The sequence below is a fragment of the Lissotriton helveticus genome, chromosome 1_1 (genome assembly GCF_964261635.1).
Source record: "Lissotriton helveticus chromosome 1_1, aLisHel1.1, whole genome shotgun sequence".
In the NCBI taxonomy this organism is placed as follows: domain Eukaryota; kingdom Metazoa; phylum Chordata; class Amphibia; order Caudata; family Salamandridae; genus Lissotriton; species Lissotriton helveticus.
In genome coordinates, this window is record NC_136057.1 from 2,089,523,819 (window position 1) to 2,089,542,680 (window position 18,862).

General features: G+C 43.3%; 1 protein-coding gene across 1 annotated transcript in view; it reads left to right on the forward strand.

The window, feature by feature from the left end:
- Window positions 1-18,862, forward strand: part of LOC144756140 (vitellogenin-A2-like) — a 67,951-nt gene that overhangs the window by 39,506 nt on the left and 9,583 nt on the right. The window contains exons 24-30 of the mRNA XM_078645711.1: window positions 1,422-1,472; window positions 2,468-2,572; window positions 4,345-4,557; window positions 4,693-4,835; window positions 6,380-6,518; window positions 6,611-6,746; window positions 9,709-9,895. Coding sequence (XP_078501837.1) covers window positions 1,422-1,472; window positions 2,468-2,572; window positions 4,345-4,557; window positions 4,693-4,835; window positions 6,380-6,518; window positions 6,611-6,746; window positions 9,709-9,895 — 974 coding nt within the window. The remainder of the gene's footprint in view (window positions 1-1,421; window positions 1,473-2,467; window positions 2,573-4,344; window positions 4,558-4,692; window positions 4,836-6,379; window positions 6,519-6,610; window positions 6,747-9,708; window positions 9,896-18,862) is intronic.

The following is an 18,862-nucleotide window of genomic DNA, read 5'->3' on the forward strand; positions in this document are numbered from 1 at the left end:
TTCGAAAATGTGACCTCAGTAATACTTTGCTTAGGTACATCGATGGCTCCTCCCAAGAGCTCTCATTAGTGTTGCCTATGTACTTTCCGTCTTCTTCTTCATGTTCTTTAGATCTGTCTGTGTGTTCATCTTCAGGGGGGCACATGTGTGATTTTACCTCCTTTCCTTCCTGCTTTTAAACAATCTGTATGTGCTCAGCAGTGATTCCAGCTGATTACATTGCTGATAATGTATACTGACTTGAGTAAGGTTTTTAATTATACAATAGTAATGCCACACACAAACCACATTTTTTACAGCAATACGGTAGCAGCAATATGCAAAAAAAATCACTGTATTGTGAGAACATGTTTAAAAGATATCATTTTTTTTTAAGACAGCGACCCTCCGTTAGAGTGTAGGTACAATTGCACAATACCAAATACCGTACGCTGTCGCAAAAGGTGTGTAAACACAGTGCATACTTGGATGTGACAATATATATGAAATCATGATAAAGACTCCCCCTTTAAGCCTTTTAGATGAACTAGAAACTCATTCAATAGAGGCTGTCCAGGTAAAATAAATGAATACAGACTGTCACTCATTCGACTTGATCGCTCCCTCACCTCTAATATAGAAGATCATGGCATCCTATCTGAAGAATGAAAGAATGGATGTGCACCATTTAGGTTTAAGCTAGCAGTAAAGTTGAGTTTAAACATTAATTTACAAGTATTTCATTTCATGTGAAATATGTTTGGTAATGTGACATATTAGTGGTATTTCAAGTGATGATCAAGTACATTTTAATGTAATTCATAAAGTGTGAATCTAACTGCAATGCAACAAAACGATGTACAGGAGACAAGTTTCAATATATATAGGTGAGAAATAATAGTGCTTGTTGGAATAAGGTGAAGACGGGGATGGGGAACAAAGTAAATAGGTTTATGAAGCTAATAGTAGAATGAACGGTAAGCATGAGAGATGGGGGACTGATGGAGTGGGGGCACCTTAGATTAAATGGCAGTGGTAATAGTGAAGTGATGGAGTGCTTCTTGGAAAGATGATTCTGCAGCTCCTTCCAGAACTGGAGCAGTGACCTACTGGATTTTATTTGGGATATAGTTTCAACCTTTGGACGCAGAATAAGTGTAGGCTTTTCATCCCTACTCTTTCTTCTTGCAATTCCTCATTTGCAGCTTGGAGACTTTTCCGCTGCATGTTGTTTATGTTTTGCTAGAGGTTCTGTTCTTGGTTGCAGATGTATGGAAAGATGTTGGCAATGACAGTCTTGTAAACGATGCAGCTAGTGTTGAACATGATGCATCAGGCTTGATAATCACTTGTTTGAGCTACATGAATCGAATGTTTAGAGAAAGGGCCGACACTTCATTGTTCCCACCAAACATGTATTTTCTCATTTTTTTCTCCTGTAGTCGAACCCTGACATTTATGACCTACGTTTCACCCCAGCATACAGAAGCTCAGTAAGTTGTATTCAACATAATGTGGAGTTAATATTTATGATATATAATACTTGTTTGATTTTCTCGAATTATGTGTAATGTACAGTGATATTTCTGTAATGTTAGCACCATGTTTAATACGTCATAAAAAAACTGAATGTTGGGTTTTACAGTTTTCATGTGGGAATCAAAGCCATTTCTCTAAGTTGAGCACTGAGGGTCAGATGTATGTAGGTTTTTTGATGTAACGAATGGGCCGATTCCCAGAACGAATCGGGCCATTCGACCACAAAAATCCTTTAACATGTACCAAACCCTATTTTGCGATTGGATAAACCTGGTAACGAATCTCAAAATTGGTTTGCGATTTGGTATAAAGAAGGGGCGTGTTAAAGGTTCCCTTCCTAATAGCGACACTCAGAGGTGTGTGTGAATATTTTGTAATGGAAATGCGGTTGCAAAACATTTGGGATCCCTTCCCCTTTTTGAATGTATGCAAAAACGTTTTTTAAGAGCAGCAGTGGTCCCAAGGTAAAAGAAAACTTGTCATTTCTGTTTTTGAAATGCAACCCATTTTTCTTTAAGGAAAATGGACTGCATTTAAAAAAATATATTACTTTATTTAAAAGCAAACACAGATATGGTGGTCTGCTGGCCCCATCAGGCCACCATCCCAGTGTTTTAGCGATTCCCAATGGGTTGCGCAATGCGACCTACCTCATGAATATTAATGAGGTAAGTCAATTTGTGACCCACATTTATTCCTGCCATACCTCAATCTAATCCATCATTAGCAGGAGGACAGAAAGATGACTAAAATTGTGTTTAACATAAACGCCGAAATACATGGCTACCACACTCACTGGTAAGGGTTTAGTTAGTCCTACAATCTCTAAGTAGCAGTCAGGCCTGCAATTATATTTTAAAGTTGTTTTTTTAAAGTTATTGATATAACTCTTATGTATGAAACTGCATTTAAACTGTGCATTGTCATAAACTACTTTGTAATAATCCAGAATCCTAAAAAGAGAGCCTCAGGACACAGAGCATCTTCCCAGTCCAGCTCCAGCTCTTCAAGCAGCAGCAGTAGCAGCGCCTCCAATGCCAGAAGATCTCAGAGGGTAGGTGCCGCATGAATATAGATCAGTATTACATTATTCCCCCCATGTCGGGCATCTTGGGAGGACTCCTTTTCAGATTCTGCAAATTAACAAATTACGTTAAGCCAACACTGAGGAAGTGGAGATGGAACACTCACTTACTTCTGTAAGGGGTGGGTCACAGTATCAGGACTCTGGGTGTCATCCAAACAATTACAATCTGTATTTCTGGGGTGGCCACATTTCTATAAGCAAACACATTTTATAATTAAAAATACCTACAACTCTAAAACACCTTACTTTGAAACAGGTTTTCTATGCAGTAACCCTGCAATTATGGACATTGTACCACTCCACCTCTGATAAACACCTGCTTTCAAACATGTTAATGATATATTCAAAAGGGTTTTGACAAAAAATGAACTTTCAATAAGTTGAATTGCTTCCTGCCATGGTCAAACTACCTTGTGTGACACGAAAACCGATCTGTTTGTTTGGTTGCCATATTCTAATGTGAGCTTTGCAAAAAAGATTTTAGTTTATCTCTATTTTGTCTTGAAAAATATCACATTTGGACTTGCTTCTGTTCAGCATCCGCTGTCTGGCACATCTTACTTATTACATACATTTTACTCTGTATATAGATGAATCTGCAAGTTGTCAGCCTACATTTAATAAGGCCATGTTGCCTTTTTCATATTATGATTTACAAAATGCATAATCTCGTTTTTCTGAAAGAGCAATACTGTTGGACACTTGTCTTTATTGTGCCCCTGATTGTTAATCAGTTTTCACTCGAATGCATTGCGGCATAGCCGTTCTCCTGCCTTTTGTTTAACAGAGACATGTTTATACTTATACATTATATTCATATCTCCTACAAAGCGCTTCGGCGCTCTGGCTGTACAGCCATAGAAAACCATCTAAAAAAGTGAACTAGGCATAAGCGTTGTGTAAAGCAAATAAAAGGATACCCGATGTTGCATTATTAGTGTTCTATACACAGTTCACAAGATGTAGGAGTCTTAGGTGGGTCATAGAAACACTGGATGCCGCCCGCTTGTTATCCAGACCATGGATTACTGTTTCGGAGGTATTCCAGACAATATGCTAATGTTCTGTATGTAATCTGTGTTCTAGATGCTGCGTTACTATTTTGTTCTTAATGCAGATAATGCATCAGCATTCTATACATACTCCAGATTATGCACTGGAGCTCTCTAAGTAATTCTTAAACAAACACAAAATCATGAGTGACAAGTTGATACATCAGTTTCCTGTACAACAGATGACCGTTTAATGATTGTTGACAAACAACATTTGCATCACCCTTCATTCTTCATGACGGGTGTAGGCCAAGAAACCTTGTAATAATTAGTGGCGAAGGCTTAGAAGCCAGGGCTTCCCACAGAAGGTGACAACTTTTGTAAAAATTGTGTAATAGCTGTTTGGAAAGAAGCCAATATGTTTGCTTTGATGGATTGTAGCAGTCCTTAGCTTCATGGATTCTCAGTATTCTGCTGTACATCATATGTGCATTCAGTTGCATTTGCATTGCAAAGTGTACACAAGTTGATGAAACACATTGCAAGTCCCAACTATGGAAATCAAATATGTTTGCACATGGCTTTTCCTTCGAGCAGATTGTCCGACGTTCAACAGAACAAAGGTGTTGTCTGAGCAAAGATCCATTTTGGAAAGTGTTTGTCCATCAGCCCTGACTAACAAACTAATGCAGAGTTTTCAGGCCCTCATTTTAATAGCAGTTTTGCACTTTTTTCACATGCCTCTAGCCTGCATTTATGGGAGACAACAAGCCCCCAGTGCTGGCAGTTACTGCTCAAGCAGTGAGAAATGACAACAAGAAACAAGGATACCAGGTGATCGTATACGCTGACTACCACGCCTCCAAGCCCCAGATCCAGGCCTATGCAGTGGAAATCGCAGGCTCCAGCAGATGGCGCGCTTGTGCAAATGCAGTCGTTGTCAACTCTCATGAAGCACAGGTGAGGCAGCCGTATGTAGCCCGGGGGGGCGGGGGGGTGGTGGTATGGGGGGAGCTAACGATACAGGGAAAGTAACATCTCCTCTATATTTAATACATCGGATTTAATATATGACATTTGTTACATTATGATTAGGCCTATCTGAAATGGGGTCAGAATTGCCAGGACTACAAAATTGCTGCAAAGGCTCAAACTGGTCACTTTGGCAGCCAACCGGGCTTGAGGCTGAAGGTGGAGTGGCCCAGAATCCCATCAAAACTAAAGTCGGCTGGAAAATGGTAACACTTCTACATTATGTAGCAATTTACTAATTGTATATATTCATAGAATGCAAGAAATGCTATATTCTGAAGTAGACACTGACAAGTGATTTCCCTTGTGACTTACACATTATCACTATAGTAGTTCTCAATTCAACTTGTATTTTAAAAAGTGTGACACAAGAGGGTAGGTCTTAAGAATACACAAAATAAAACTGGGAATTCAAAATGGTATCTGTTGCAGTCCTGCAAAATAGACCAACACATTGTACATGATATTCAGTACAAAGGTTCAATATGTACCCAAATTAAAACACAAATAAACCAGATGCCTAGCCATTTGGTCCATGACGTTAGTCCCCACTAACTGTACTAGCACTGCAGCTTTACCTATAGGTTCTCTTCGAGCTTATTTAGAAATTTTTCTCTTGAGCATTTTTTCAATTATCTAAATAAATCGAGGTGAAGCTTTAGGAGAACAGGGGGCATATTTACAAGGAGTTAACGCTATAGGAACATCCCTTTTTGCAAATTGCTGGTGGTGTTAAATCCACCTTATTTACAGGGTGAAGTTAAGCCACTTAACGTAGCTTAACGCCACCTTGTAAATAATGCCGCTATTCATGCAGCACTTAGCGTGAAATGAACATGCAATGGGTGTTGCAGCCGCCATTCCGGCGCAACACCCATTGCTTTTTGACGTTGCCCAATATTTACAAGGTATGGGGCAGCGCCAAAAATAAGACCAGGAAATACCTGGTCTTAAGCAGGTGGTACGAGTAAAATTGTTTCATTTCTCCTTGTATTTTGCTCTTTCCACATGTGCTGCATTCTGCAAAACACATGGCTAGAGCAAATCGCCTGTTAAGATTGTTTATGTGCAGGAAGGTGTACCTCAGGTGGCTCTTCTGCTGAAAACCACTGAATGGTGGTCCGGGAATCATGGGACCGCAGGTCCATAGTGGGCAGTCATAACAAGCTAGTAGGGTGGTGCGACTGCTACGCTTATGTAAAGTCGCATAGTGGACCATCATATATTCAGAACCTTTAATGAAGCCTCTGCACAGCGCAAAAATTCATGCCTGGCAGGGAGTGATTGCTGCATCTGCTGGAATGTCCTCTGCTAGGAGTGTGAAGGCCAGAGCCTCTGATGACCTGGGGGGGTTGGCAGGCCACACACTACACTCTAAAGGAATCCTCAGGAATGATCTAACTCACCAGTGAGGGCACTGAATATGTGAGCCGTGCTGAAGGGCTGATGAAATGATTGCCATTAGCTATAATAGTACAGAACATGCTCTTGAATGATTGAAGGAAAGACTCCAAGTTGAAATATACAGGCTGCAAAATCTCAAATTATCATAAATTACTCCCTACAAATAGATCAACTATTTTTTCATTCCCAACCCAAGCCAAACTCAGCCATTAAGGAGCATGATTAGCTTTTTAAAATGCTACTACAACACAGAGCAGTATATTAATGGAAACTTTACCTCCTCAATGTATGCTTAATCTAAATGAGTAAATCAGCATAAAAAATGAATGTGTTATCATCTTTGCAGGGCTGCACAGTTTGTCCCAGGAGCTGCACTTGTGGCTGGGTTCTCAGAAAAGTTGCAGAAAAATCCTTCTAAGAAAGCAACAGTGGTCCTCTCACTAAGCTCTCCAAGAACCATTGATGCAGTTATGCAGGTTCCAAAGGTAAATATTACAGACACTGACAGTAACACATTTCTAACCATGTAAAGGGTGGATCCATCGATTTTTAATGCCTTTTTATAATTTCTCTGCAGCTCACACTTTATTACAGATCCATTCAGCTTCCAGTTGCGATCCCTGCTGCTCACCCTACACAGATCTCAGCCCTTCAGTCCCCCAGCTGGAATATTTTCACTGAAGCCCCTGAGTACCTGCTGGACAACCTAAGAGGTAAACAATTGCCAGTACTTTTATCGAAATATTCCTTTGAACTCAAATGCACAAATATTTTAAGGACACACTTGCTGTTTGTCTGGAATTTAATTCACATCGGAACATAATACACATTTATGTTAAAAACCTTAAAATATAAAATTGCAAAATGTAGAATATATGCATTTTCTCCTATTTATAAATGACTTAGCACAAATCCCAATAAAACCTGCTGCAGCTTCATACTTTAAGTATAATTATTTAAACATATAGGTTTCTAATCTTATAAACACTCAAATATCCAGCACTCCAATAATATATACTCATACCACGGTCCAGGCATGAGTTTTTTTTTTTTTTTGGAAAACCTTTATTAATCTACCAGTTACAGGCATGGGCCTACAACCACCAGGGCTGGCCGCTAATCAATTTCATTTCAACCAAGCAATTAGAACCAAACATGGCCTCCCGGGAGGCGAACACAGTATGACTACAATTAAAACTGGCAGCATGGCATACTATACGAGTAACAGGATAATAAAGGTTCCATTTTATAATATAAAGATAGAAGGATCAGGTGCCGTACAATATCACAAAGGTGCATAAAGGGCAGGCAAAACAGTAGGAGGTCCACAGTTAATTCGATATTATTCAAAACCATGGCGCTTAGGCATACGAATCAGGATAAACAAGCATACAATCAATGTTCGCGCCAGTGGAGCGCCCGCCCAATGGTACTGAAGTACCGTGAAAGTGTAGGCACAGATAAAAAGTCGACAATTGACAAAAGAATAGACCCACTACGCTGACCCGAAAAAGAGGAAACAAAAGAATAGGCGAAGAAAGATAAGAAGAAAAAAAAGGCCATTGAAACAAAGAATAAAAACAAACTCCCCCCCTCCAACCCCCCACCCTGCACCCCTGCAGTTGACTACGGCCTACCCCCCTAGCAGCGTGCCTGTCGCCCCGTAAATGAACCCGAAATATAGAAGAACAAAAGGGAAAAAGGAAAAGAGAATGAAAGAAGGGACTAAGACCCTACCCAAAAGGGGAGAAATGGAGGAGGACTATGTCAAACGCACTCCCGGACTCTCCCCCCCGTCTCAACGAAAAATCCCCCGCCATGATAACACGATCAAGCAGACCACAATGAAACAGTACATCAGAGGAAACTAGAAATCCCGCCCCGGACTCCGGTAACCAAAGAAAGCAGTCCCGTTACCAACAGATCAAAATTGTGAAACCTCAAACAACAGTCTCAACCTTGGCCCCGTCGAGCAAATTCGCTGATCCCCTCCGATAAAGAGAGCCCCACCGTAAAATTGTCAAAGGTCAAACAGAAGTTGTCGAACCATAGTCTATAAGTCGAAGTAAGGATGGCAAGTCCCAAAGTAGACGCTCGAGTCCAATGAAGCCTCTTCCCGACTCTAAGACCAGGCACTATCCCATCCGCCATCTTGATGGACCCGCAGGGAAGGGGATGCGACACAGTCCCACACAGATCACAATTACGAGCAAGCGTCTCCAAATCGGGAAAAGCAGTGAAAAGTTCCGCCAATTGCAGTTCCAAAGATTTCAACTTTGAAGGTGTATCGCCGATCTCCACATGTTCGAACCGTTCCGCTTCTGTAGGAGCATGGAAAACTACAAGCACCGGGTCAAATTGCACCGCTGGGGTAGCAATAGGGGAAGGAACTGGCCACCGGGTCTTGGGCAGCACATCAGAGTCCGGTCCCGATCCTCTGATTCTGTCCGCCGCCGACATCAGATTCCAGGCCTGGGTCTTCACAGTCGCCTGAAGTGCCTCAAGGGCCCCCATCACTGACCGCAAGGACGGGCCGCACTGAGCCCGCTCCGCCGGGCATTGCATAGCATCAAGCATATTGACCCCCACGGAGAGGCGCCTTCCCCGGGGTAAGATTAGGCGGAGCAGGAATGAACCGTGAGGGACCGATCATCAATAGGCGTTAGTGCGAACCAAGTCTCCGATCCGACGGCACTGGCGCTACGTACGCCAGGCCCCCGGGTCTCGGACCCCCACACACACCACCTCGGGCGTCACTCGTCACCTCACCTCCGGTACAGTTCCAGGCAGCAGACCGGCAGCAAAGCAATCAGAAAGATGTCGGAAGTTCCATGGACCGGACCCAGCCGCTCTCTCCGGTCCGCTGTTGTTCAACTCGGACCCGGCTAGACCAACACTGGAGACCCCGGCTTCCAGTCTGGGCTAGGCCTCAAATTAAACCTCGACATAACTCCTCTCCACCATGTTGGAAAATTCTCGGGATTGCACCATCAGTCCGCAGAATAGTTCATGCACCCGGATATGGAGCGAGAAATCAGGACATATGACAGGATCTTCGAGCGAAAGACGGGGGTCGGCGGAGCCGGGAGGCTATGCGGCCATCCTGCTTGCTGTCGTAGCTCCTCCCCCAGGCATGAGTTTTGAAATTGGCAATAGATACAGGATTTTAATAAGGCCTGTTCTAATCCATGCAACCATGACTTTACATTTGCAAAATAATTGTGTAGCATGAAGAAGGAAATGTGCACTCATTTTGCTGACGTGAGCATTAATAAAATAAGGTTTGCACAAAGATGCACTTGGTGTTGATGATGGGGCAATTGTTTAAACATGGATGCCAGTTAGTAGTGCCAGCAGTTACCCTTGGCTTTACCTTTGGTAACCTTGATCTCAGGCATCGTGAAGTCAGAGGCAGGAATATCACATAGGCTAAGTTCTGACATTTCCGTTCCTTGAATTTTCTCATCAGCAAATAGGAGGCTGTTGAGGAGCTAAGTCTGAGAAGGGGGTCTATTCAGCAACATCAAGCTTTAAAAAAAGTGTCCTATCACTTCCAGTACCCAGTATATTATTGTTAATCAATGCCCTGCTTTTAGAGTTTAAGGTTTTTCTTATGATAAGGTATGATAAGGTATCCAAATATAATTATTTGAGTTTTTGTTTAATTTTTCTTAGGTCGCTGCACGGTTTCCAAAGACACAATCACCACCTTCAATGATGTCGCTTTTAACTACTCGATGCCCAGAAGCTGCTACCATGTCCTGGTCCAAGACTGTAGCCCTGATCTGAACTTCCTGGTGATGGTGAAGAAAGTGGAAGAGTCTTCCGAGCAAAAGGCCATCAATGTCAAACTTGGCAGCTAGTGAGTATTTTCATTCTTACAAGCTGATTGTTGAAAAGTGTGTATATGTGATTTTCATCTCTAAAAATAAGTAGAAATGTGTTCCTTGTGTGTGACATGATCATCTAATGATATTTATGATTAAACAGATTGCAGAAGTGGTTGACTCTATGGTTACCATCACGTTGTATGCTATATAGATTTATACTTAGATTATTGTGCTGAGCTATTCAAACATCCATTTCTTCTTTACACAATTGATGGCCTCTGTGGACTTCGATGATGCTTTAAATCTAGCACTGAAATGAACGTGTTTACTTCATAAAAATGGCAGCTCTCATTTTGCACTCCATGATGCATTTGTTCATCAATCTCACACGCAAGATAGCTAGTGCAAGTGAAGTTACATAGGTATCAGTGTGGGGAAATGTGCTATGACATAAGTGTACTTAGTAAGGTTGTATTCCACAATATCACAGAAAAAATTCCCATCATACAAACATTTTCTTTCCTAAATATTGACAATCAAAATCAAATCAATATAAAAAATCAAAATCCCACTTCCTCATCCTTGAACCGTTAATATCCGTTAATATATATAATGGTATAGTAAATCAATACTTTCTTTCATTTACTTTTCTTCACAATATTTTGTTAGTTGATATGTTGTCCATGATATTTATGCAGGATGACCTTTCAAGCACTACATTTTAATAGTATAACATGCAGGAATTCGCAGAAATGTAATCTCAGAAATTCCTAGATGTGCCTTTTTACTGCAAGCTCAAGTAATCGAAATAGCTTCATAAACAGAAGACCCTTACATATGTAGCAAGTCTTGTAGGTGAGAATGCAAAAAAATCAACTTGCAGAGATCATAGGTCAATCATGTCACACTGTCAATGTAGAACCATTCCCACCTTAATATTGAACTAGGATTAGCAATTAAAAATAAGAATAACCAAATCGCTATTTAAGGGAAAATAAGGCACCATTCAGTTACAAGTCTTGTGAACAACTTTCAGTTACAAGCTTCTGACACTATCTTTCAGTCTGAGGACAAATAGCTCGGGATGAGAACCTAAAGATATGTAAACCAGAATTCCTCTCAGCCAGTGAGCAACAAAGATCAACTGACTAGTGTTGCAGAAGGAATATTATTCATTTACCTACTCAGAATGAAAGCCAATGGTCATGGTCATTTGTGGCATTCCAGGGGAATTGACCCCTGGAAGTTAGCAAACTCTTATCTTGAAAGCCCAACGAAGGGGCTGATTACAACGGATGGGAGACCACCACCACAGACCGGCTGTCGGTGGCGGTCTCTCAGCTATTTTAATCATTAATCAAGTTTACCGCCCGCCACATTTTGATGGCGGGCAGCTGTGTGGAGGTCTCAGGTTTCTGGCATGGACTGTGGGGGGCAGGGGGCTGCGGAGGGTGGTGGGTCCCTTCCCCTCAATCCATGGACACAGGCTCCTATGGTGCCCCCTATATATCTTTGCACCATGTGGCTTGCACTGCATGGTGCCTGCCACATAGTGCAGGGATATGTGTGGGGTCTCTGTTTTATACTGTGGCGAGTGCTGCAGATCCAGAGCACGCTGCAATACAAAAATTGTCAATGCGGCTACCTCAGTGGCAGTCGCATTATAATTAGCCCTGTGGGACAGCCGCATTGTAGGCGGGCGGTACACATCCCCGATACGATGGCAGATGGACTGAAGTCTGTCCACCATTGTAATCAACCTCTATGACACTTTTGTGTATACTCTGCTTTATTCAGAAATGCACCTTATTATGCAGTGCTAAAACTTTTGGTGCTAAGGGATTAAAATGTTATGGCTAGTTATGTCACGCTGAGTTATATTGATTTTATTTGTAGAGAACAGATTCACCAAATAATTTTTTGCTGTGAAATGAGAGAAATTATGCTTGCTGAACGCTAAGTGAAAAATTCAGTTTTACAATGTCAGGTCTGCAATTCACATGACAAGATTAGTTTCTGCTCAAAGACTGAGGGACACAGGATTCAAAAACCTTGAAGGACATAAAGAAAAATTGTGCCCTCCAGTTCTGGCTTTAAACAGTTTAGGAATACTTAGCCTGTTATCTGAGGAGGAGCTTTGCTTGCGGTCAGGGCAATATCTTACCACTCGCTGAGCTACACATGTATGAAAATAGCTATAAAAGATTTAAAAGTGATGTAGAGTATCTTACAGTGGATCCTTTAGCTAACGATAAACCAGTGCAGCCCTTAAAGCAGACGGTCGGTGGGTGCAAATCCTCAAAATCAGACTTGCAGCTGCATTTTGCACAACTTGCAGTCTCTTCAAGTAAAGATTCTTAAATTTTAAAAAATGAAGAGACCACCGATGTAATAAAAACTGAACAGAGTTAATGAGCTATCAGTTTTGACTCCCAGACTTTCCACTACTGGGAAAGGAGTGAAGAGATCTCGCACTTAAAGAGGCCAAAAAGAGTCCAGCTACAGGTAAGATTTCCCATCAATTACTAAAACCTCAGTTATTTTAGTATTCCGTTTAAGCCTATGTTTCCTATCTAATTCTAAATAAAAAGGCTTTAAAGGCCTTGTGGGAAGAATAACAATTACCTAATCTAGGAGGAAATGTTAAGTGGCCTGTAAACATATACATTTCTAAGCCCATTCTGGGTAAAGCAAGAAGAGTAAATTCTATATTGAACAAGTGAGGGGATAATGTTGATCCCTGTGGTACCCCATGCCAATGTTACTGTTTGATATTGCCTAGTAAGAAAAAACTAGATCCAATTAATTTCACTCCCCTCTGAGCCTTCTCTAATGATATGGTTGAGTACGATAATATGATCAGCTATATGAAATGCTGCAAATAGGTCCAGGAAGATTGAGGCATTGAAGTGTCTCTGATCCAAGTCCCTTTGTAGGTCATCTAAAATAGATAACAGAACATATTCAGTAATATGTGGTAGGTGAAAGCCAGCTTGTGAATCATCTAAGAGTTGTGTCTCTTGTAAATGAGTACATAGAATACTTTCCACATATTTTTTGTGGTTTTGGCAATAATTGTGTAAAGTGAAATTGGATGATACGCTTTGTGTCTGATGAGTCACTGACTGTATTTTTTTACTTTGCAACAAAAATTCCTTCTTTAAGGGTGATAGGAACTAATCCTTGTTCAAGTGGAGAATTTAATTAAACAGACAAAGGCCCAGGTTTAGTGCTGGGTAATTGATCAACAAGGTTCCAATGGGGTGCCTGGTTTTGCTTTGGCAGTTATAGAGAGTAGGTCTTCCCTAGTCATCTGGACTGAAGAAAGATACATTCTCAGAACAGAATTCTAGGTTGGGGAGGAAGGGAAAAAACCTCTGTAAATATCTAGACTGAAGCTGGCAATGTTTTCCACAAATATGAAGTAAGTTGCTTTCAAAAGACTTGTGCTGGAATTATGCAAGAGGATGTTTTAGAAATGTCAAAGTGCTCCTACACAATCAAAAAGGTTCCTTTCTGCTTATTTGAAGAGTCACTGATTAATTTTTATTTTATTTTGTCTGACCCCCAAAAATATTTCTTTTGTATGGAGCTAACCCTTTTCTAAACTCTTCCTTATCGTGATCATAGAATAATCCCCTCCATTTGCGTTGTAGCTTGTGGGGTCTGACTTCGTCCTGTGCTAAATCATAGGAGTACTATGGAGCAGTAACACATTTAGAAGTCAAAGGGGCATGGTTGTCAAAGGGGCATGGTTATCAAATGCCTTTATAAACCACAATGATTCAGAAAAGGGGGTGGTGATGAACAGAGTGCCTGAATTAAGCAGACCACTCTTACCCAGTCCAAAGATCAGGGCTTGATCCATCACCGTTTTTTTGCTCACTGCACCATCCCAGCTCAGAACTTGGCTATATGCAAATTAGTCTGTTCCTGTCCCAGTGCATGATGGGAACAGGGCAAACCAAACTACCAAGCCAATTCTTATACTGGGAAGGAAAGAAGCTTCCGGGGACCGGTTTCTGCCATTTCAGGCGTCGTCGGCCCGGCTTGCTTGAATCCTGATGGTGCAATGAGCAAGGGACTCACATCTGAGTATACCCTTCCACGCTTATGGTGGACAAATTGATTCAGAAAAGGGGGTGGTGATGAACAGAGTGCCTGAATTAAGCAGACCACTCTTACCCAGTCCAAAGATCAGGGCTTGATCCATCACCATTTTTTAGCTCACTGCACCATCCCAGCTCAGAACTTGGCTATATGCAAATTAGTCTGTTCCTGTCCCAGTGCATGATGGGAACGGGGCAAACCAAACTACCAAGCCAATTCTTATACTGGGAAGGAAACAAGCTTCCGGGGACCGGTTTCTGCCATTTCAGGCGTCGTCGGCCCGGCTTGCTTGAATCCTGATGGTGCAATGAGCAAGGGACTCACATCTGAGTATACCCTTCCACGCTTATGGTGGACAAAATGATTCAGAAAAGGGGGTGGTGATGAACAGAGTGCCTGAATTAAGCAGACCACTCTTACCCAGTCCAAAGATCAGGGCTTGATCCATCACCGTTTTTTAGCTCACTGCACCATCCCAGCTCAGAACTTGGCTATATGCAAATTAGTCTGTTCCTGTCCCAGTGTATGATGAGAACAGGGCAAACCAAACTACCAAGCCAATTCTTATACTGGGAAGGAAACATGCTTCCGGGGACGGTTTCTGCCATTTCAGGCGTCGTCGGCCCGGATTGCTTGAATCCTGATGGTGCAATGAGCAAGGGACTCACATCTGAGTATACCCTTCCATGCTTATGGTGGACAAAATGATTCAGAAAAGGGGGTGGTGATGAACAGAGTGCCTGAATTAAGCAGACCACTCTTACCCAGTCCAAAGATCAGAGCTTGATCCATCACCGTTTTTTAGCTCACTGCACCATCCCAGCTCAGAACTTGGCTATATGCAAATTAGTCTGTTCCTGTCACAGTGCATGATGGGAACAGGGCAAACCAAACTACCAAGCCAATTCTTATACTGGGAAGGAAACAAGCTTCCGGGGACCGGTTTCTGCCATTTCAGGCGTCGTCGGCCCGGCTTGCTTGAATCCTGATGGTGCAATGAGCAAGGGACTCACATCTGAGTTCACCCTTCCACGCTTATGGTGGTCAAATTGATTCAGAAAAGGGGGTGGTGATGAACAGAGTGCCTGAATTAAGCAGACCACTCTTACCCAGTCCAAAGATCAGGGCTTGATCCATCACCGTTTTTTAGCTCACTGCACCATCCCAGCTCAGAACTTGGCTATGTGCAAATTAGTCTGTTCCTGTCCCAGTGCATGATGGGAACAGGGCAAACCAAACTACCAAGCCAATTCTTATACTGGGAAGGAAACAAGCTTCCGGGGACCGGTTTCTGCCATTTCAGGCGTCGTCGGCCCGGCTTGCTTGAATCCTGATGGTGCAATGAGCAAGAGACTCACATCTGAGTATACCCTTCCACGCTTATGGTGGACAAAATGATTCAGAAAAGGGGGTGGTGATGAACAGAGTTCCTGAATTAAGCAGACCACTCTTACCCAGTCCAAAGATCAGGGCTTGATCCATCACCGTTTTTTTGCTCACTGCACCATCCCAGCTCAGAACTTGGCTATATGCAAATTAGTCTGTTCCTGTCCCAGTGCATGATGGGAACAGGGCAAACCAAACTACCAAGCCAATTCTTATACTGAGAAGGAAACAAGCTTCCGGGGACCGGTTTCTGCCATTTCAGGCGTCGTCGGCCCGGCTTGCTTGAATCCTGATGGTGCAATGAGCAAGGGACTCACATCTGAGTATACCCTTCCACGCTTATGGTGGACAAAATGATTCAGAAAAGGGGATGGTGATGAACAGAGTGCCTGAATTAAGCAGACCACTCTTACCCAGTCCAAAGATCAGGGCTTGATCCATCACCGTTTTTTAGCTCACTGCACCATCCCAGCTCAGAACTTGGCTATATGCAAATTAGTCTGTTCCTGTCCCAGTACATGATGGGAACAGGGCAAACCAAACTACCAAGCCAATTCTTATACTGGGAAGGAAACAAGCTTCCGGGGACCGGTTTCTGCCATTTCAGGCGTCGTCGGCCCGGCTTGCTTGAATCCTGATGGTGCAATGAGCAAGGGACTCACATCTGAGTATACCCTTCCACGCTTATGGTGGACAAAATGATTCAGAAAAGGGGGTGGTGATGAACAGAGTGCCTGAATTAAGCAGACCACTCTTACCCAGTCCAAAGATCAGGGCTTGATCCATCACCGTTTTTTAGCTCACTGCACCATCCCAGCTCAGAACTTGGCTATATGCAAATTAGTCTGTTCCTGTCCCAGTGCATGATGGGAACAGGGCAAACCAAACTACCAAGCCAATTCTTATACTGGGAAGGAAACATGCTTCCGGGGACGGTTTCTGCCATTTCAGGCGTCGTCGGCCCGGCTTGCTTGAATCCTGATGGTGCAATGAGCAAGGGACTCACATCTGAGTATACCCTTCCACACTTATGGTGGACAAATTGATTCAGAAAAGGGGGTGGTGATGAACAGAGTGCCTGAATTAAGCAGACCACTCTTACCCAGTCCAAAGGTCAGGGCTTGATTCATCACCGTTTTTTAGCTCACTGCACCATCCCAGCTCAGAACTTGGCTATATGCAAATTAGTCTGTTCCTGTCCCAGTGCATGATGGGAACAGGGCAAACCAAACTACCAAGCCAATTCTTATACTGGGAAGGAAACAAGCTTCTGGGGACCGGTTTCTGCCATTTCAGGCGTCGTCGGCCCGGCTTGCTTGAATCCTGATGGTGCAATGAGCAAGGGACTCACATCTGAGTATACCCTTCCACGCTTATGGTGGACAAAATGATTCAGAAAAGGGGGTGGTGATGAACAGAGTGCCTGAATTAAGCAGACCACTCTTACCCAGTCCAAAGATCAGGGCTTGATCCATCACCGTTTTTTAGCTCACTGCACCATCCCAGCTCAGTACTTGGCTATCTGCAAATTAGTCTGTTCCTGTCCCAGTGCATGATGGGAACAGGGCAAACCAAACTACCAAGCTAATTCTTATATTGGGAAGGAAACAAGCTTCCGGGGACCGGTTTCTGCCATTTCAGGCGTCGTCGGCCCGGCTTGCTTGAATCCTGATGGTGCAATGAGCAAGGGACTCACATCTGAGTATACCCTTCCACGCTTATGGTGGACAAAATGATTCAGAAAAGGGGGTGGTGATGAACAGAGTGCCTGAATTAAGCAGACCACTCTTACCCAGTCCAAAGATCAGGGCTTGATCCATCACCATTTTTTAGCTCACTGCACCATCCCAGCTCAGAACTTGGCTATATGCAAATTAGTCTGTTCCTGTCCCAGTGCATGATGGGAACAGGGCAAACCAAACTACCAAGCCAATTCTTATACTGGGAAGGAAACAAGCTTCCGGGGACCGGTTTCTGCCATTTCAGGCGTCGTCGGCCCGGCTTGCTTGAATCCTGATGGTGCAATGAGCAAGGGACTCACATCTGAGTATACCCTTCCACGCTTATGGTGGACAAAATGATTCAGAAAAGGGGGTGGTGATGAACAGAGTGCCTGAATTAAGCAGACCACTCTTACCCAGTCCAAAGATCAGGGCTTGATCCATCACCGTTTTTTAGCTCACTGCACCATCCCAGCTCAGAACTTGGCTATATGCAAATTAGTCTGTTCCTGTCCCAGTGTATGATGGGAACAGGGCAAACCAAACTACCAAGCCAATTCTTATACTGGGAAGGAAACATGCTTCCGGGGACGGTTTCTGCCATTTCAGGCGTCGTCGGCCCGGATTGCTTGAATCCTGATGGTGCAATGAGCAAGGGACTCACATCTGAGTATACCCTTCCATGCTTATGGTGGACAAAATGATTCAGAAAAGGGGGTGGTGATGAACAGAGTGCCTGAATTAAGCAGACCACTCTTACCCAGTCCAAAGATCAGAGCTTGATCCATCACCGTTTTTTAGCTCACTGCACCATCCCAGCTCAGAACTTGGCTATATGCAAATTAGTCTGTTCCTGTCACAGTGCATGATGGGAACAGGGCAAACCAAACTACCAAGCCAATTCTTATACTGGGAAGGAAACAAGCTTCCGGGGACCGGTTTCTGCCATTTCAGGCGTCGTCGGCCCGGCTTGCTTGAATCCTGATGGTGCAATGAGCAAGGGACTCACATCTGAGTTCACCCTTCCACGCTTATGGTGGTCAAATTGATTCAGAAAAGGGGGTGGTGATGAACAGAGTGCCTGAATTAAGCAGACCACTCTTACCCAGTCCAAAGATCAGGGCTTGATCCATCACCGTTTTTTAGCTCACTGCACCATCCCAGCTCAGAACTTGGCTATGTGCAAATTAGTCTGTTCCTGTCCCAGTGCATGATGGGAACAGGGCAAACCAAACTACCAAGCCAATTCTTATACTGGGAAGGAAACAAGCTTCCGGGGACCGGTTTCTGCCATTTCAGGCGTCGTCGGCCCGGCTTGCTTGAATCCTGATGGTGCAATGAGCAAGAGACTCACATCTGAGTATACCCTTCCACGCTTATGGTGGACAAAATGATTCAGAAAAGGGGGTGGTGATGAACAGAGTGCCTGAATTAAGCAGACCACTCTTACCCAGTCCAAAGATCAGGGCTTGATCCATCACCGTTTTTTAGCTCACTGCACCATCCCAGCTCAGAACTTGGCTATATGCAAATTAGTCTGTTCCTGTCCCAGTGCATGATGGGAACAGGGCAAACCAAACTACCAAGCCAATTCTTATACTGGGAAGGAAACAAGCTTCTGGGGACCGGTTTCTGCCATTTCAGGCGTCGTCGGCCCGGCTTGCTTGAATCCTGATGGTGCAATGAGCAAGGGACTCACATCTGGGTATACCCTTCCACGCTTATGGTGGACAAAATGATTCAGAAAAGGGGGTGGTGATGAACAGAGTGCCTGAATTAAGC